This window comes from Mustela putorius, unplaced genomic scaffold (assembly GCF_011764305.1).
Source record: "Mustela putorius furo isolate JIRA1106 unplaced genomic scaffold, ASM1176430v1.1 tig00000127_pilon_pilon_pilon, whole genome shotgun sequence".
Classification (NCBI taxonomy): Eukaryota; Metazoa; Chordata; class Mammalia; order Carnivora; family Mustelidae; genus Mustela; species Mustela putorius.
The window spans coordinates 12,058,859-12,076,605 of NW_025421288.1; the positions used below are offsets into that span (position 1 = coordinate 12,058,859).

Here is a 17,747-nt window from a genome sequence, read left to right on the forward strand (position 1 = left end):
AAGGGAACCCCGGGCCCCCGCGGCGGCGGGTGAGACCCGGAGCAGAGCTGCGGGCAGGTGGGGTGGGGCCCGCCGCGGGCCAGACGCCGGTCTCAGCTCCGTGGGAGGCCAGGCTCGGCCTCGGCGCCGGCAGCAGCATGAAGTGTCTGGTCACGGGCGGCAACGTGAAAGGTGAGTTGGGGGCGACCGGGTTTGGGGGCCGGGGGCACGTGGGACGGCCGGAGACGCCAGCCTAACCCCCGTTTCCTTTCTCCTCCCCGCAGTGCTCGGCAAGGCCGTCCATTCCCTGTCCCGCATCGGGGAGGAGCTCTACCTGGAGCCCCTGGAAGACGGGGTGAGGGGGTGGGTGGGATTATAGGCGGGAGCCAGTTTCTCCCCGCGTCAGGCCAGATGCCCTCGGGCATTGCTGTCTGCCGAGTTTTCCCCGCCGCCCGTGGTCGGGGCGTCAGTCCGGGCCCTGCCCTCTCCCCAGGCCGGTGTGTGAATCGAGAGCCCCTGCCCTCCCTGAAGTGCCTGGTGGCGGGTGGGGGCAACTCGGGGGGGAAAGGTGGAGTGCGCGGACGGTTGTATAGGGCCCTTCTGTGGGAGCAGTCGCTCCCGGGGACTCGGGGAGGGAAGGCTTCATGGAGAAGGCACCTGCTGACCGGAACGAGAAGGAGGATTCCAGCAGGTGATGGTGGAGGAGGAGGACGTTAGGACGAATATGTGAGCAAAAGCCGGCCAGAGGGCAGGGCCTGACTCTGCCCCCTGATCCGGTCCCTCCCCCTGTTTTTCCTGGCCCAGCTCTCTCTCCGGACCGTGAACTCCTCTCGCTCTGCCTATGCCTGCTTCCTCTTTGCCCCCCTCTTCTTCCAGCAGTACCAGCCGGCCGCCCCTGGTCAGGAAGCCCCGCGCTGTAAGATTTTGATGAAGGTGAGGCCTTTCCCTCACCAACGGTGCTTTGTGTCCCCCTGCTCACGTCGTGCCCCCCTACCCCAGTGTGTCTGCGGGGGGGGGGGCATTCCGAAGGTGCTAACTGGGGAGAGGGATGTATGCAGGAGCAAGCAGGTGTAAAGTGCGGTGAGGAGCATAGGAAAGACACCACAGAGGGTGATGGGAGATACGGTGAGGGTGATCCATTCTGCCAGGGACCTGGGCAGTGGTGACATTCACTTTGGTCCTTGAAAAGTGAGCAGCTCTTTCAAGGCACGCCAGACAGGTGTGTAACAACATGAGGAGGAGCCCGGGAGGGTGAAAACGTGCGTGTTGTGGGCGCTCCCTTCCCGTACGACGGTGTCGAGCCTGGGATGGCCAGGGCCTGCGTGGGATGTGAGAGCTGGTTGGTGGAGACACAGCACCGGGTTGATGTGTTCCCCCACTCAGTCATTCCTGGCCGCCTTCCGCTCACTGGCCATGGTGGAGAAGAGTGTGGAGAAATGCTGCATCTCGCTGAATGGCAGGAGCAGCCGCCTGGTGGTCCAGCTGCACTGTCGATACGGTGAGTGGGCGGCCGGCCGGCCCTGGGGTCCCTGCGTTTGGAGGGGTGGGAGGGCAGGTCAGCAAGACCCACTGAGACCCTGTCTGCCCATCCAGGGGTGAGGAAGACTCACAACCTGTCCTTCCAGGACTGCGAGTCCCTGCAGGCCATCTTCGACCCAGCCTTGTGCTCGCATGTGCTCCGTGCCCCAGCACGGTGAGTGTGTCCCCCAGCTACAAACCGAGCCGTGGGTCTTTTTTTTTCCTTTGGAGCTTCCAGGGTCAATTTAAGAAGACACCTTCTTCATCTTCTCTGCCTCTCTCTGAACCTGAGAGTTTATCCAGACCAGCCTGCTCTCACGGTCGGTCTCACTGTCTAAGGGCAGAGGCTGGAATGGAGGAGGGCACCGCTCCTTGCTCCTCGGTCTTCAGGAACCTGTTCTCCACCCCAAAGGTCCAGCTTGGCTTTCTGGCCACTTAGACAGCTTCTCACTCCTTTTTTAAAGAAAGCACGTCTTTGGCTTCCCCTTAAGTCCTCTTTCCATGGCTTCAACAGCCTTGGATGTCCATCTCTATCTAGCTTTGTGACTCGGGCTCAAAATTCTTCTCTGATGGGGTCATCTTTCTGGGCCTGTTCTTCACTCAAGGGTAGCCTCTTTTCCTGTCTGCCTGGACTGTAGCCTTGAGGAGTCTACAGGCCGAGGAAGGAGGCTGGACAGGGAGGTCATGGTCCAGGAGGGCTGCCAGAATAAGGTGCTGTGGGGGCAGGGGTTTTCTGGGAAAATCAGAGTGGGGAGGCGGTGTGCCGGCCCGGGAGATGGGGACTCGGTGGAGGCAGAGGTCCCTGCAGAAGGCCAGTGTGGAGAGGGCTGGCTCTCCTCCTACCCTACGCTGTGTGCTGCTTGCATTTGAGTAGCCCAAAGTCACGTTCATTTCTTTTTGTAGCCATGGGGTGTGGTAATTTGAAGTTCCCTTTGGGTCCTGACGGTCTGTTATTTCTGAGTTCTGTTGAGATAATGCTGTTCAGGACTCCTTCAGGTAGAGAAAGAGGGACGTTATCTCCGATGGTCTGGATTTTGATGCTATTTTTTTTTTTTAAACGAACAATTGTTTTTCTTTTTCTCATGGACAATTTCACATTTGTGTGAAAGTGGATGCCTGCCCCTGTCCCAACGGTTGTGAGACAAATTTCAGATGTTATTTCATATGTATGTATTTGTCAACATGTATCCTGTAAAGGCAAAAATTGAAGATCTTTTCTGTGGTCGCATTTATAGGGATGGCCCGGGTGGGCTTTCCCACCCCTGCGAGGGCAGGTGCTGCCGGCCTGGTTTGGCCCAGCGCGAACAGCCCATCCTTTCTGTTGCCTCCTCTGGGCTCTGCTGTTGTCTGCCCCATCCCTTGCAGGGGACTTCTCTCCCCCAGCAGCCCCCAAAGAAAGCTTTGGATGGGGTGGGAGCCACGTCCTGCTCACCTTGCCCTTCCCCGGGCGTGCTAGGGCCGGCACATGGTGGATCCCCTCCGACATGGTACCCGGGTCGCGGCCCTGCCTCAGCTCTTGTAAGAGCGAAGCCACGGCGTGGGGCTGAGCCTTGGGAGTGATGCTGTATACCCCCTGCACAGGGTCCTGGGGGAGGCTGTTCTGCCCTTCCCCCCCGCGCTGGCAGAAGTGACACTGGGCATTGGCTGTGGCCGCAGGGTCATCTTGCGCAGCTACCAGGAGGAGGAGGCAGGTGAGAGCCAGACGTGGCCTTAGACGGGGTTAGAGCTGGGGTGGGAGAGGGGAGGGTCTAGAAGCCCCGGCTCTCCCGTTCCTCCCTTGGCAGACAGCTCCGTCAGAGCCATGGTGACCGAGATGAGCATCGGGGAGGAGGATTTCCAGCAGCTGCAGGCCCAGGAAGGGGCGGCCATCACTTTCTGCCTCAAGGAATTCCGGGTGAGCTTCCCCCCAGCACAGTCCCGCTGCATCCTCCCTGCCCTGCCTGGGGCCTCACGGCTCTGCTTCCCCCTCCCAGGGCCTCCTGAGCTTCGCGGAGTCCGCAAACTTGTCCCTTAGCATCCACTTCGATGCACCAGGCAGGTAATTCCCGGCCTCAGGTCAGGGAGGGGAGGCTCTGGGAAGCCGGGAGCCCAAGGGCCCTGACCTTGCCCGGGACCTGCCGTCTGCCTAGGCCGGCCATCTTTGCCGTCAAGGACTCCCTGCTGGACGGACACTTTGTCCTGGCCACGATGTCAGAGTCGGACCTGCACTCCCCAGAACCCCACAGGCTGGTGCCTCCCCTCCAGGCTCACAGGTGAGGCTGCCCACTTGCCAGCCTGCTCCTCCCCACCCCCATCCCTCCCCACCCCGGCCCCCGGCCCCCCCGGCCCCCCTGCCTGCAGCTTGTGCACCTCCCCCAGCACGCACACTTCCTGTCAAGCCCAGCCTCTCCGGCTCAGCCTTCCTGGTCAGCTGTGCTCAGAGAGCCCTCCTCCCGCCCAGGGAAGTGTCCCCAAGGTCGGGCCGGCTTCCTTCTCTGGCTGAGTCCTCCCTTCGGAGCCTCTTCCCGGGCCAAGGAGGGAACAGGCTGCTGGGAGGCAGGGGCTGGCCGGGGCTGGGGAGAGCAGGCGGCTGGGGAGGACGACGGGCCCGGTGTAGCCGAAGCAGAGGAAGTTTGGTCTGGCCCCCCGCCCGGCACGTCCCTGGGCCCCAGTGCCTTCCAGCTCTGTCTCTGGGGAGGGCAGAGGCTTTGGCCCCCGGTGGCCTAGCTCAGAGGACTCGATGCTGCTCTACCCCAGCTGAGCTAAACCGGCTCCCAGGATGCTTCCCTCAGGCCCCTATCTGAGCTCCGATCAAACGGACTCCAGGTCCCATGCCTTGTAGGAAGCCACCACTTAACCTCAGCGTCTTTCCCCCAAACCAATGAGAAAGTCATGAAGCCCAGAGAGCAGCCGTGGTCATGAGGCTTCTACTGCTCTCTCAGGCCTCTGAAGTGGGGTCCTGCCTCTATACCCTCTTCTGTGTGGCTCGCTGACACCCTCTCCCTGCCAGCAGCACGCCCCACCTGGATGACTTTGCCAATGACGACATCGACTCTTACATGATCGCCATGGAAACGACTGTGGACAGTGAGGGCTCCCGGGCAGGACCCTCCATTCCCCTTTCCCCCGGCCTCCGGCCTCCCTGTAGCCCTGGCCCCGACTCTGAGGACAACGATGCCGAGCCCAGTACAGAGCCTGGGACTCCCCCACCCAAGAAGGTAGGGGTTGGAGATGGAGCGGGGCTTGGGAGGCACGGAGGGAGCCTCCAGAACTCACTCTGCTTCCTGTTCCCTTTCCAGTTCCGCTCGCTGTTCTTTGGCTCCATCCTCAGCCCTGCACACTCCCCTCCGGGCCCCAGCCCTGTGCTGGCTGAAGACAGTGAGGGTGAAGGCTGAACTGAGGACAAGCCTGTGTCCGGAGGCTCTGGACCAGATGAAGCCATAGCCGCCCGCTTCCCCCGGCAGCAGCCCGGGGACAGGGCTCCTCTCCACCCGGCTGGGTGGTCGAGGTGGGCTGTGCCGAGCTGAGCGCCGGTCCTGCTGCCACTCCAGGTGCCTCCTGGCTATCTGGACTAGCCCGGGCCCCGTCTTCTCATCAACTTCCAACCAATCATGTCTGTTCCTAGGCTTGGCACCGAGCTGCCACCTGATGGAATGCCCCTCACCTATTACCCAGGCCCTCTGTTTGAGGCCAGACTCCGACCATGTGGCTAGGGCTGGACACCTGCCTTCCCTAAGTGTACCTCCCTAAGACAAAAATCACAGAGGGGCTATTACCCCTGCCGGTCTACCTTCTTTGCTAATCATGACCTGTCCCTCCCCCAAATCCCGGGCACACCTTTGGGATCTCTTGTGGCCAGCTAACTTTTTGTTCCTTTCTCTGTGCCGTCTGGCCCTGGCTTGGGAATCTGAGTCCCTGTGGACCTGAGCCTGTGGCTGGGATTACCCTGGCTGGGGCCTCATGCCCAGCAAGCCTGTCCTCCCAACTGGCCCTGGATAGAAGGGCTGCCAGCCCAGTCCTTGGGACAAGGGAGACAGAGGCCATGGCGAGAATCCAGCTTTGACCTTTATTCAAGAGACCAGATGGGTCGCCCTAGGATCTGTCTGCTGGCCCTGAGGCCAAGCAAGGCTGGAAACCCACATCTGGCCCTGCTTTGCCCTGAGCTGCAGCCTCGGCCCCAGGATCCTGCGTGCGACCACTGCAGGTGCAGGCGGAAGGAGCCCTGGGGGATTGGACGCTGCTATTGATTCATTAAAAAAAAGAAAAATACACCAAGGCTCCGTGTTCCCCATGACAGGTGGGCCTGGGGGGCCGGCATGAACCACCCCCCACGGCCACATAATTTCTGTACAATCCACCACCTGGGGCAGAGTGCGGGCACGCAGAGGCTATTTCTTGGCTTTGGCGGAGTTGCGGGGCGGGGTGATGGGCCGGCCTCCAGGGTTCAAGCCACTGAACTGCCCGTATTTCCCCTTGTTCTTGTCCGCGGGCTTGAGGATCTGAAAGAGACAGAGCTGGTCAGGCTCACGGGCTGAGCCACGGAGTCAGAGGCCACTACCTTTCGCATCCCCACCTGGAAAGAGCACATGAGCGTCTCGTCCACACTCATCATGGCGCCTGCGTTGTCAAACTCGCCACAGTAGTTGGGAGCCGAGAAGAGTGTCACCAGCTGCCGCTTGGCAAAGAACTCATAGCCGTCTTCCACCACCTGGATGAGGATGGGGGCAGTCGGCTCAGCAGGTGCTGGCTACCTGCCACCGTGCCCACCCGCCCCAGAGCTGCCGGCCCACCTGGTGTGCCCGGCAGATGAGATCCAAGTCGTGCTTGTGCAGGAACTTGGCCACCACTTCCGCCCCAAACGTGAAAGAGACACCACGGTCATTCTCGCCCCAGCCCTGCACGTCCTTGTCAGGATCAGACCACAGCAGGTCACACAGCAGGCCCTGGTCAGGCACGTCTGTGGGCCGCATGATACGCCGAATCTGTTCCATGGACTGCAAGTCTGGGGACAGGCCTGGGGGAGCACAGGAGGGGACAGGTCACTTCCTCAAGCCTCAAAGACCCCCTGCCCCTCAAAGCTTCTGCTGGTCAGTTTCCCCTCCACCTGGCGCTCTCCTAAAGTCCCAGGAGTCCAGGCAGGCAGAAGTCATCCCCTTCGGCCTCAAGGACCACAGAGCTCTCTGAACAAAGGAGACAGTCCACGCACAACGCCAAGGCCAAAGCGGGGGGAGAGTGGAACAGAGTACTGGGGAGGGGTGGCGGGGGCTTCCTGGAAGAAGTGACAAACAAAGCCGGAGCCCTGGGAGAGCCAGGAATACATCCCCCCAGCCCCCAGCCTCCTCCCAGGGCCCCCGGGGATGTGGCCCAGGGGCTCTTCCTTCCCAGACATGTGCCCAGAGCCACCCTCACCTCCGTGGCAGCAGAAGATCTTCTCGTCCACGATGGCAGCAATGGGCAGGCAGTTGAAGCAGTCGGTAAAGGTTTTCCACAGTTTAATGTTGTAGCGTCTCTTGCCTGTCGGGAGCAACGAGAGGCCTCAGGAGGCCTGTCTGCCGCACACCCAGCCTGGGTCTCTGGGCCCTCCAGGGCACTCGGCGGGCAGTCCAGACACAGCTGGGAGCAGGCAGTGGCAGACAAGAAGAGACGTCCCCCTCCCCCGTCCCCGCTGCCTATCAGCCTTCCTAGAATTCTAAAGCAGCTGAGTCCACAGGAACCTGAGTTCCAATCTAGAACAACCCACCCCCACCCAGGGAGCAGGCCAGGCCAAGACGAGGTCTGGTTTATCTCAGCTTCGGGTTGGCAGAATCCAGTACAGAGAGGCATCCCAAGTGCTTAAGGGATGTGCTGGAGGGGAGTGTCACGAGGACACTGGGCAGTCTTCGTCAGCAGCCATTCACCAGACCGACCCCTCCTGAGCGCCAGACCCCAGGCCAGGAGGGGAGGGGAGTCCCCTGCATAGATCTCACTCTGCAGGTATCTGTAGACACCGGTACCTTTACTGCCAACCCAATGTGAGGGTCTCACTGGATAGCCGAGTCACTTAAGAACTTAGGAAGCCTACTCACACTCATCATAGAAGCCGTAGATGCGGTTGATGCTGGCACACTCGTGGTTTCCACGGAGCAGGAAGAAGTTCTCAGGGTACTTGATCTTATAGGCTAGCAGCAAGCAGATGGTCTCCAAAGACTGCTTGCCCCGGTCAACGTAGTCCCCCAGGAAGAGGTAGTTGCTCTCTGGAGGGAAGCCACCGTACTCAAATAGCCGCAGGAGGTCGTAGTACTGGCCATGGATGTCACCTGTGACCCAGGGGACTGGTTCAGCGCTAGGGGCAGGGGCCACACTTGAAACCAGGGCCAAGTTTGGGCGCCAGGGAGGAGCACTGCAAGGACTTGGGGGGCAAGGGATGGGGAACGCCACTTTCAGAAAGCAAAAGGGGCCGAGACGCGGGAAGGGGTGGGGGGGAGGGCTCACCGCAGATCTTGAGGGGTGCCTCCAGCTCCAGAAGGATGGGCTGGCTCAAGAAGATCTCCCGTGATTTGAGACACAGACCACGGATCTCGTTCTCTGTGAGCTGTACATTCTTTCCAGGCCGCGAGCCCTGCACTGGGGGCGGAACAGGGCATCAAGACTCTGGTCCCACAGGCAGGAGGAAGGTGGGCGACACAAGTGGTCCTGTTGGCACATCTGAGGGCACCTGGGTCTCCTGGGCCCCTCCTTGCCCAGGGGCAGCTGTTGCTGCTGAGCCTCCCAGGATGGGACCCCTCGAGGGGTCTGCTGTGCGTCGGGGGGGCCTGCCACCCAACAGCCCAACCCACAGCGCACGATCCCTGGGAGGGGTGGAGCTAGATTTCTTATGTTTCTCCTCCAACCCCAGGAGCACAGGCCAACCTGTGCGCCCCCGGCCCAGGAGAGGGGGTGCTCCCCGTGCCAGAGCGTCCCCGGAACGTCCCAAGCGCCCCGCGCCTTGAGGGGGGCCGGCTGTGGACGCGGGTCCTCGAGGCCCGTCCCCGCCCAGTCTAAGCTGGCCCTGGGAGGGGCAGGCCCGCCCGCGCACCACTTCCGGGCCCGGCAGGGGGCCAGGGCGCGGCGGGCACCGACGTCCCCCGCCCCGGCCAACCTTCCAGCAGGCGCCCGATGATAGAGTCCAGGTTGAGCTTCTCGCTGTCGGACATGGCGGCGCCGCCGCTCCGGCCCAGCAGCTCCGGGCCCAATCCTGCCGCCCGCCCTCCCGCTGCCTCCTTCCGGCCTGGCGCTCCTTCCGCCCGCCCCGGCCCGCCCCGGCCCGCCCCGGCCTGCCGCCCCGCCTCCTAGGCCTGCCGCCCCGCCCCGCGCGCTGCCCCCGCGCTCTAGCGCCCCCTCTGGATGCTGGGCGCAGCGGCCGCGGAGGTCTGGGGGGCGGGGCACAGGGGAAGGGGCGGGTCTTGGGCTGGGTTTGGTCTGTTTAGGACGAAGCCTGGCCGGTGGGTGGAGCTTGGAGGGGCGGGGTTGAGTCTCGTTCGCCACTAGGAGTGACCCGTTCCGAGAACAGGGGGCCGGAAGTACCGTGAAAGTTGTTTTTTTCTATCAAAGGCTAACCAGCCGTTCCCACCCTGGGCGGGAGTGTGGTGTGTGCACATTAAAAACCGATTCTCCAAACGCTGCGGATTAAGTCCTCGAAGTGCCAAAAAGGAAAGTTGAGACTCAGAGATAGCAGGGGGCTGGTCCAAGACCCTGGCGTCCACCTCCTGAGTCTCTGTGGCCCCCCAGGCAGCCGGCCAGACCCAGACACCTGCTGCTACACTCTGAAACCCATTTGGTTCGCCCTGTGGGGCATGCTAAATTAGTATTTTTTTGTAAGATCCACTGTTACCTGCTGAGTGCATAGAAATGCCGTATTATGTGCATATTCAAAGCATTACCTTGTAAAGAGCAAATATTAAATAAACCATAATTCTCACTGGAATCTTGAAAATTTTAAGAAATACTTTATTTATTTATTTGACAGAGAGAGATCACAAGGAAGCAGAGAGGGAGGAGGAAGCAGGCTCCCTGCTGAGCAGAGAGCCCAATGTGGGGCTTGATCCCAGGGCCCTGAGACCAGGACCTGAGCCAAAGGCAGACACTTAACTGACGGAGCCACTCAGGTCTCCCTGGAATCCTGGATTGCTTTACAAGCTGATAACCTCAAAACTGGAGGGGGCTTGGCCTCTGTACCGCGAGGGTGGGTCCTGGCCCCTTCACACCCACCGCAGGAACCCAAGTCTGCAGCCATTCAGCCCATGGGGAGGGGAGGGGAGGAGCCCACAGCCCTGGGCAGGCCGGAAGAGCCTGGGAGAGGAAGGGGTGATCACCCCCCCACACACTTGGGAGGGGAGTGTGGGAGGGGCCCCCCAGCGGGTTGCTGAGGCTGCCCGGAGGAGGAAGTGAGAGGAGGAGGTGAGGTGCCGCAGAGAGGTAAGCTGGCCTGGGGGGGCAGGGGTTGAGTCTGGGGCTGGGCCTCCATCCAGAAGCCTGGCTTTTCTGCCACTTCAGGGCCCTCTTCCCACCCCAATGAAAGAGGGGCCAGAAGGGGCTTGGTGAGATGCCTTGATGCCTCTCCCCTCTGAACCCTGCAGCCAGGTCCCTGGGCTGGCGATCGGCTGGATGGGAGCCCAGGTCCCAGGCTAGCCAGAAGCAGCCTCTCACACTGGCTTTCTCCACCTCCTACAGCCCGTGGTAGCTTGGGTCTGGGGCACCATGGCCCAGGCCCTGGGGGAGGACCTCGTACAAACTTCCGAGGGGCAGGATGACTCCAGCTCTTTGGGGTCTGACTCCGAGCTGAGTGGGCCCGGCCCATATCGCCAGGCTGATCGCTATGGCTTCATTGGGGGCAGCTCAGCAGAGCCAGGGTAAGAAGGGAAGGGACTGGGGGGCAGTGGGGTGCTGGGATTGAGGTTGGGGGCTGAGGGCTAAATTCTGGAGTGAGGCTCAACCTCGAGGGTCCTGGAGGGTTTGGGAACTCAGTCAGTGTCACCCCTCTTCATGCTCCGGGTGGAGTCCTAAAGCTGGCAGGGACAAGGCAGCAATGTCCCTCACATGCCTCTTTTACCCTCAACCTCTCAGAATTTGCACCTGTCCTTGGAGGCAAATAGTCTTCTCCTATTAATCTGCCCCCAAAATCCAAGAACCCAACCAAAGAACCCACACTTTACCTCTCGCCTCTCCCTATTCCAATATACAGACAGGAAAACAATCCAGATAGGAACTTGCCCAAGGTCACACAGCAGATCAGATGGAATCAGATTAGAACTCAGGACTCCTGGCTTCTAGTCCATGGCTCTGCCCACCTTGCTTCTCTTAATGAGTTGTCTGTGTTCCTATCTTAGGGGACAGTTAGCTGGTCCCTCCCCCAACACACACCCACACACCCCCTTCAGTCTCTCCTGCTTCTGCCACATCAGAGCCACATCCTTTCCTATCCCTATGATAACCACTGGCAGCTCCTGGGTGACAGGTTACCCGCCCAGGGCTCCCCAGAGATCTCCAGGGCCAGGAGCTGAGCTTCCCGGGGCAGCATGGAGGATGGCAGATGTGGGCCCTGGGTAACAGCTAGCTGACGCCCCCGTGCCTATGCCATGTGCCCGCAGGCCAGGTCACCCTCCTGCAGACCTTATCCGCCAGCGGGAGATGAAGTGGGTAGAGATGACCTCGCACTGGGAGAAAACCATGTCTCGGCGGTACAAGAAGGTGAGGGGAGCGTGGGGCTCCCTGTCTCAGCCCGCTTTGCCTCTGTCCCTGCCCCGGTAAAATTTACCCCTCCTGTGTCCCAGCACCTCCTGCCTTTGTACCCCCTCCCGCCCAGAGTGCCCCTTGCCCCATGACAGGCTGGGGCTGGGATGTGCCAGCAGGAGCGGGGGATGCTGGCCTGGCTCATCGAACTTGGCCTTGGCCTCACCTGCAGGTAAAGATGCAGTGCCGGAAAGGCATCCCCTCGGCTCTGCGGGCCCGCTGCTGGCCCCTGTTGTGCGGGGCGCATGTGTGTCAGAAGAACAGCCCAGGCACCTATCAGGTAATTGTTGCCAGGGGTCCCTGTCTCCCCTTTCCAGAGCCCCTCGCCACTCTGAGCCCTCACACCCACCTTGCTGTCTGCCCGCAGGAACTGGCCGAAGCCCCTGGAGACCCACAGTGGATGGAGACCATCAGCCGGGATCTGCACCGCCAGTTTCCTCTACACGAGATGTTTGTGTCGCCCCAGGGTCACGGGTAGGCGGCCAGGGACACCCAGGGACCTCCAGGCCCACAGCCTCCAGAGCCATCGGCCTGGACCCCTACCATAGCTTTATAGCCTGGGAAGAGGCCCCCTGAGGGTGGGGGAGGGCAACATGGAGGACCGGCCCTGATGGGGTCTCCTGGCACAGGCAGCAGGGGCTCCTGCAGGTACTCAAGGCCTACACCCTGCATCGGCCTGAACAGGGCTACTGTCAGGCCCAAGGCCCTGTGGCCGCTGTGCTGCTTATGCATCTGCCCCCAGAGGTGAGTGCCCTTGACACCAATCCAGAGGCTTGGGACCCTGAAACCCCAACCCTGGGGACTTGGACTTCAGGCCCCTGAGACCCTTGACCCACATCCTAGTGACATATGGACGTAGTCATCCTGGGCTCTGGATCCATGACCGCCACCTCCCCAACCCCAGGAACTCTGGACTCAGGGACCTGGGATCCTTAACTCCCAGATCCTGTCCGAGTGACCTAGGGCCTCATGACAACCAACTTCAGTGACCTTCAAGCCCAATGACATTGACTCCAGGAACCGGGGATCCTTGGCCCCTGCTCCATGCCCCAGTGACCTGAGAATCTGGACATCATCACCTTGACCTCATGACTCCCAGTTCTGACCCCTGGGACTATCATCTCAATGACCCCAGGAGCTCAGGACTTGAACTCTGGGACCCTCCCAACCCTTGACCATTGAGCCCCAAATTTGTGACTCTGAAATTCAACATCACGAACCCTATGACTTCCGACTCCCTAAACCCATTGCTAGGCCTCTGGCCAGTGGGGAGACTTTCAGTAAGAGCCAGAGCTTAGGCTTCAGGCTCCAGAGTCACCCCAGAGGGTACAGAGGACCCTCCCCTGTGCTCCTTTCCCCTACCCTGCGGTTCCTTCTGTGATCCGCTGGGTGGGGGCGCTTACGGCCTGTGCCCCTACCCAGGAGGCCTTCTGGTGCCTGGTACAGATCTGCGAGGTCTACCTCCCTGGCTACTATGGGCCTCATATGGTGAGAAGCTGGGAGGGGGCCAGAGGGCGCCGGGAGGGATTGGGCAGGCGGGCAGGGGCCGGGCGACGGAGAGGGGCAGGGCCTGGGCTTCGGGAGTGGACGTGTTGATGGACGCGGCTGTAGGAGGCCGTGCAGCTGGACGCCGAGGTGTTCACGGCTCTGCTTCGACGGCTGCTCCCGCGCGTGCACAAGCACCTGCAGCAGGTGGGCGTCGGGCCTCTGCTCTACCTGCCCGAGTGGTTCCTGTGTCTCTTCGCCCGCTCCCTGCCCTTCCCCACCGTGCTGCGTGTCTGGGACGCCTTCCTCAGCGAGGGTGAGTGGACAGCTGGAGGGGAGGCGTGGCCTGGGCTGGGAGCCTCGGGGTGCGCACAGGGACGAGAGTGCCAGCTCCGCTCTGCCCCACCTGCCACTGCCAATCCTGGTCCCGGCCGGGGGTGCCAGAGCGTGCCGAGGCTGATGGCGTTGGGTTGGCTCTGGGGGGAGAAGCCCAGCCCCCGCCTGCCGTGCCATGACTGGCCGCCCCTGCCTCTGTGACGAGACTCCCGGAGGGAGGGAGGCTCTGCTGGGGGCGGGCTGGGGCCAGGGAGGGGATGTGGAGCAGAGCTGGGGAGATCCCAGCAGAGGAGCTGTTCGGGGGCTGGGCTCGGTGAGCATGGCCAGTGCCAGGGACAGGGCCGGTGGGAGTGGAAGAGCACTGGGTGAGCCCTCGCTGTGCCCCGCATGGCCGTAGGACGCCGGGACCGCTGGGTGACCGACGCTTACATTCTGGTGGGGGTGGGGATGGGAGCCAACGGCAACCAAATTAACACGATATTTATAGGGGCGCCTGCCTGGCTCCATGGTGGAACACGTGACTCTTGATCTCGGGGTCGCGAGTTCAAGCCCCACGTTGGGCACAGAGCTTAAAAAAAAAAAAAGGTATTTATAGATTGTTATAAGTGCCATGAAGAAAATAAAACAAGGGGTGTGACAGAGTGTTAAGGGAACAGTAGGAGGAGAGTGCTGTTTCCAAGATGCTTTTGGCCTCTCCATGGGGCGGCGGACTTGCAGGGCGCCGTGGAGGCCGGGAGGCCAGGAGAGACACTGTCCACACGGTCCGGGCTGCTGCCAGCTTCGGGGTGTGGGTGTGGGGAGAGAGGAAGCCAGATAGGTCAGGCCAAGAGTGGGGGTAGTTTGGGGCAGAGCTGAGCGGGACGTTTTGGGACTTCGGGGCTCTGTTTCGGTACCCCCGTCAGTAACCCACCTGCATTCTCTCTCTTTGGGTTGTCTGGCAGTTATAACCAAAAAATGGCAGAAATCAGTCTGTACGTTTATTGAGCACCTGCTGTGTGCCCAGTTGGCTACAGGCCCCCTTAGAGCCCTGGTCACAGGTGTCCAAGCTGCCATCTATGTGTCACCGCCCCTCCAGCCCCAGATCTCAAGGACCAGGCAGGGCAGGCGGAGCCCTCTTTGTCCTCTCCACCGAGCCCGGGACAGGCAATGTCACAAGCTCCGTTTCGTCATGGTGATGACACGCGTGCTGGTGATCATTTCTTTATGAGGCACGGTCGTCACTAGGCCTCACTGGTCCCCAGACTCAAGGCTACCTGGAAGGGATTCTGAGGCTGTGGGACAGCCCAAGGTCACACCTGCGCGTGCCCGTGAGCGTGCGTGCTTGGGTGTGTGCTCGCCTGCTCTGTGCTCTTGGCTTAGCGGCGGAGAGCTCTGGCGAGAATCTCTCTAGAAAGAGAAGGTCACAGAACTGAGCTGGAAAGGCCTTCTTCGCAGGGACCAGCTGCCGAGACGCAGAGAGCAGGTGTGGGGAGTTGTGTCCCCCGGCTGCTGGCACGCCGCTCTGCCCGGAAGCTTCAGCCCCCACATCGAGGTCCCACTGTCACTGCTCCTGGTCTGAGTCAGGCTGCAGAGCTGCGGGAGGGTGGAAGGCGTCTGGCGGAGGGCAGGGTCAGGTACAGAACCGAGGAGGGGCAGGGTTGGCCCTGCACTGAGTGAGCCCCCCGGCCCGCAGGCGTGAAGGTGCTGTTCCGAGTGGGGCTAACGCTCGTGCGCCTGGCGCTGGGCACCACAGAACAGCGCCTGGCCTGCCCCGGGCTCCTGGAGACCCTCGGTGCCCTGCGAGCCATCCCACCCACCCAGCTGCAGGAGGAGGTCTTCATGTCCCAGGTGGGTGCCCCCCCCCCGCCACCTTGCCTTCACAATGGCCCAGCCCCTGCTGCTCAGGTGGGGGAAACTGAGTTACGCAGCCAGAAGTCAGAGCGAGCCCCGGGGCCCAGTTCCTGTCTTCTGAGCAGCAGAAAAGCTGAAAACCCCAGGCTTCAAGTAGCTTTCTACGGTTCCCTTAGTGAGTCTGGCTGTCAGGCTGTCAGTCCCTCAGCCCTCAGCCACTTCCTGGGGCTGTGTCCTGCCCGCCCTGTGGGGACCTCACGGTTTCCTGCCCCACCCCCCCACCCCCCAGTCTGGGTACACTCACTACCAGCCACTCCCCACAGGTGCACAGCGTGGCCCTGTCTGAGCACGACCTGCAGCGGGAAATCAGGGTCCAGCTGGCCCGGCTGCCTGAGTCCACGTCCGGGCCACCCCCCAGGCCTCAGGCCCGCCTGCCTGGGGCCCAAGCCATCTTTGAGGCCCAGCAGCTGGCAGGGGTGCGAGGAGACACCAGGCCCGAGGTGCCCCAAATCGTGGTGCAGCCCCCAGAGGAGCCCAGGCCAACGAGGCGCAAGCCCCAGACCCGAGGCAAGACCTTCCATGGGCTCCTGACTCGGCCCAGGGGTCCCCCTCTGGAGGGCCCTTCCAGGTCTCATCGAGGCTCCACCTCCTTCCTGGATACCCGGTTCTGAAGGTTCGACTTCTGAGGGCATCACGGACTCAGTGTCCCCGAAGCCCGATTGCCCGATGGGCTGATGCCCGCCTCAGAAATGGGCCCTGCACTTTACCGCTGGGGTCTGGCGTCTCCCTGGCCAGGAACTGTGCGACATGAGGATGAAGGAAGGCCACGGAGTGCGGTGTCGCGGGCCCGGGCTTGCTGTTCTCCCGCGGAGCCATCCTGGTGCCCCCGCCCTTGCAAATATGGAAGCGGGCACAGAAGGAGTGCGGGGTGCAGGGCACCTGGCTGGGCTAGGGGACCCCAAAGGGCTCCTGGAGAGACCTAGAATAAATCTCACTGAGCAGAAGCCTGGATGGATTTGGATTGAAGGCTCCCCACCCCCCCTCCTCCCACCCTCACCCCCCCCTCCCACCCTCACCCCCCCACCAGCCCTGCCTCTCCACGCCCCCCTCCCCGAGTTCCCACGGGACACACCGAAGCTGCCCATTGGCTGCTGAAAGCTGTTTACCAGCCACAGGATCCAATGGGGAGCCGCCTCGCCCAGCCTCTTGCGGGCAGGTAAGGCTCTGGCACCTGCGGGAGGAAGGGTCCCCAAGTGGAGGCTGGGCTGGGAAGTGGGGGGTCTATCTCCTACTCTTCCCCTCCTCCCAGGTTGGTTCAGGACCCCAAGGGGCGCGGGGACTCTAACCCAAGTCTGCCCCCCACCCATGGTCCTGTCCGGCTCTCAGAGACAGCCAGGCCAGAACAAAAGCCTACTGTACCAGGACAAAGGAGAAAGGTCCCACAGGCCCTTGCCCACCCCCAAAGCCCTGGTTGCGCCCCCTCGGGACTGCCACCATGGAAACTCCCTCCCACACTTGATAATTGCCCCTGTGGGTGCCTGGGGTACCCGTGACATGAGCCATCACCAGGACAACAGGGCTGGCTCCAGTGCCGGCTTGTGTCCCTACAGTGCCCGTTCCAGGGTGCTTTGCCTCCCTGGGGGCCCGCCGCAGCAGGGGGGAGGGTGGCAGGGCGTGGCAGGACTTTGGAGCAGTGGGAGAAAGCATCTGGACTCCTGTTTCCACGGTGGAATAGTCAACCTGTGTGTCCCAGTGGCTGTGCTGGAACACTGGCCTGGCTGCTGGTCAGAGCCCTGATGTGGAATGCTCTGGCGACAGGGCATTCGCTCTTCCATGTGTTCGTTTGGTGCTTAGTATGTGCCTGGCCAGGCCCTGGGTCTCGGGCAGACCATCCCATACCCGAGGGAGCCTACCGCCGAGAGGAGGGAACATGGAGGTCCAGACCAAGGTCTGCAGAGTTTCCTGGGGGAAATTGGGGTTCGGGAGGGGAGGACATTCAGCCAAGATCTCGCAGCACGTGGCAGACCCCAGGTTTACCCCTGCCTCCACATCAGCAGCCATGAAACTGCCCCCTACAACTGGGTGCTCACCCAGGTCTGTCCTCCTGGGGATGCTCTCTCTCCTGCTCCCACCCACACCCTTGGCCCTGCCCCAGCCTGAGTCCCAGCCCCTTGGAATGTGGGGCAGCATCTGGGCCCCTGGGAGGTAAAGAGAACCTCTAGGGCCCTCCCTCCCTCATCCCTGCCCCACTAAAGTACCTGTAGCTTAAGTATAACCCACTCGCCCACACTTCCCAGACCCTTTTCTCGGATCCCCTCCCCCTCTGCAGGCAGCACTGATAACCTCACTAGAGAAAGGGGAAATGGAGTGCCCAGCCCAAGTTCACTGTTGGGGGTTAGAGCCACTAGAGTTCAGGTCTTTGTGTCTTCTGGGCAATACCTTAGCTTTAGGGCATCGAGTGCAGTCCAGGCTCTGCAGCAGGTAGGGTGGGGGGGCCTACCCCTGGGGTCAGCTCCTAGACTCCCTGCCCTCCAAGGGTTCAGCTCTGCTCGGAGGGTGGGGAAGCAGGAAAGCAGCAACCTCAGCCCGGCCCGGGAATCTGTCATGAGGCTGGGAGGGGGGCCATGGTGACAGTAGGTCCCACTGGTCATAGACCCTAGAGGCAAATGCTCTCTGGCAGGACTCCTCCAGCTAGGGCTGAATCAATGCCTTTTTTGCTCAGGGAAGCATTTTCTGGGCAGGTGCCATTATCAAACATCTATGTGGGGACCCTGAGGTGGGTAGGGTGTGGGGGTGTCAGACCAGAAGAAAACTAGCTCCCTCCTCATGTGAACACTTCTGTACACATTGTCCTCCTAAGGCTGTGCTAGCTC

General features: G+C 61.7%; 3 protein-coding genes across 8 annotated transcripts; 2 read left to right on the forward strand and 1 right to left on the reverse strand.

Annotated features, from left to right (window-relative positions):
* Positions 1–6,969, forward strand: RAD9A (RAD9 checkpoint clamp component A). Of its 2 annotated transcripts, none has more exons than XM_045065779.1 (11): positions 1–171; positions 264–334; positions 784–912; positions 1,363–1,477; positions 1,573–1,672; positions 3,079–3,188; positions 3,282–3,391; positions 3,471–3,535; positions 3,627–3,749; positions 4,487–4,694; positions 4,776–6,969. In XM_045065779.1, the coding sequence occupies exons 1-11, from the start codon at positions 138–140 to the stop codon at positions 4,869–4,871; spliced, it is 1,161 nt and encodes a 386-aa protein (XP_044921714.1). In that variant the 5' UTR covers positions 1–137; the 3' UTR covers positions 4,872–6,969. The 2 variants fall into 2 exon arrangements, with proteins under 2 accessions (XP_044921714.1, XP_004759565.1); XM_004759508.3 differs by having other exon boundaries at positions 5–171; positions 4,490–4,694.
* On the reverse strand, positions 5,744–8,751 carry PPP1CA (protein phosphatase 1 catalytic subunit alpha). Its single transcript, XM_004759505.2, has 7 exons — positions 8,594–8,751; positions 7,948–8,079; positions 7,542–7,772; positions 6,886–6,990; positions 6,267–6,490; positions 6,050–6,184; positions 5,744–5,975 (listed from the first exon to the last, which is right to left on the reverse strand). Exons 1-7 carry the CDS (start codon positions 8,646–8,648, stop codon positions 5,865–5,867), a joined length of 993 nt encoding a protein of 330 aa, XP_004759562.1. The 5' UTR covers positions 8,649–8,751; the 3' UTR covers positions 5,744–5,864.
* Positions 8,752–9,752: 1,001 nt separating this feature from the next.
* Positions 9,753–15,878, forward strand: TBC1D10C (TBC1 domain family member 10C). Of its 5 annotated transcripts, none has more exons than XM_013059927.2 (10): positions 9,753–9,891; positions 10,165–10,343; positions 11,082–11,181; positions 11,396–11,503; positions 11,591–11,697; positions 11,853–11,967; positions 12,646–12,711; positions 12,835–13,024; positions 14,717–14,871; positions 15,198–15,878. In XM_013059927.2, exons 2-10 carry the CDS (start codon positions 10,192–10,194, stop codon positions 15,543–15,545), a joined length of 1,341 nt encoding a protein of 446 aa, XP_012915381.1. In that variant the 5' UTR covers positions 9,753–9,891; positions 10,165–10,191; the 3' UTR covers positions 15,546–15,878. The 5 variants fall into 5 exon arrangements, with proteins under 5 accessions (XP_012915381.1, XP_004759567.1, XP_004759568.1 ...); XM_004759510.3 differs by having other exon boundaries at positions 9,755–9,909; XM_004759511.2 differs by lacking the exon at positions 9,753–9,891 and adding an exon at positions 9,916–10,031.
* The last annotated feature ends 1,869 nt before the right edge of the window (positions 15,879–17,747 follow it).

Coding starts and splice junctions, on each gene's coding strand:
- RAD9A (XM_045065779.1), top strand. CDS start 138: ATGAAGTGTCTGGTCACGGGCGGCAACGTGAAAG. Junction 3,189..3,281: donor CTACCAGGAGGAGGAGGCAG/GTGAGAGCCAGA, acceptor CTCCCTTGGCAG/ACAGCTCCGTCAGAGCCATG. Junction 3,392..3,470: donor TCTGCCTCAAGGAATTCCGG/GTGAGCTTCCCC, acceptor TCCCCCTCCCAG/GGCCTCCTGAGCTTCGCGGA.
- PPP1CA (XM_004759505.2), bottom strand. CDS start 8,648: ATGTCCGACAGCGAGAAGCTCAACCTGGACTCTATCATCGGGCGCCTG. Junction 8,080..8,593: donor CATCGGGCGCCTGCTGGAAG/GTTGGCCGGGGC, acceptor TTCCGCCCCCAG/TGCAGGGCTCGCGGCCTGGA. Junction 6,491..6,885: donor GATCTTCTGCTGCCACGGAG/GTGAGGGTGGCT, acceptor GTGCTCCCCCAG/GCCTGTCCCCAGACTTGCAG.
- TBC1D10C (XM_045065778.1), top strand. CDS start 10,192: ATGGCCCAGGCCCTGGGGGAGGACCTCGTACAAACTTCCGAGGGGCAG. Junction 11,995..12,645: donor CCCTTGACACCAATCCAGAG/GCTTGGGACCCT, acceptor GCCCCTACCCAG/GAGGCCTTCTGGTGCCTGGT. Junction 14,872..15,197: donor AGGAGGTCTTCATGTCCCAG/GTGGGTGCCCCC, acceptor CACTCCCCACAG/GTGCACAGCGTGGCCCTGTC.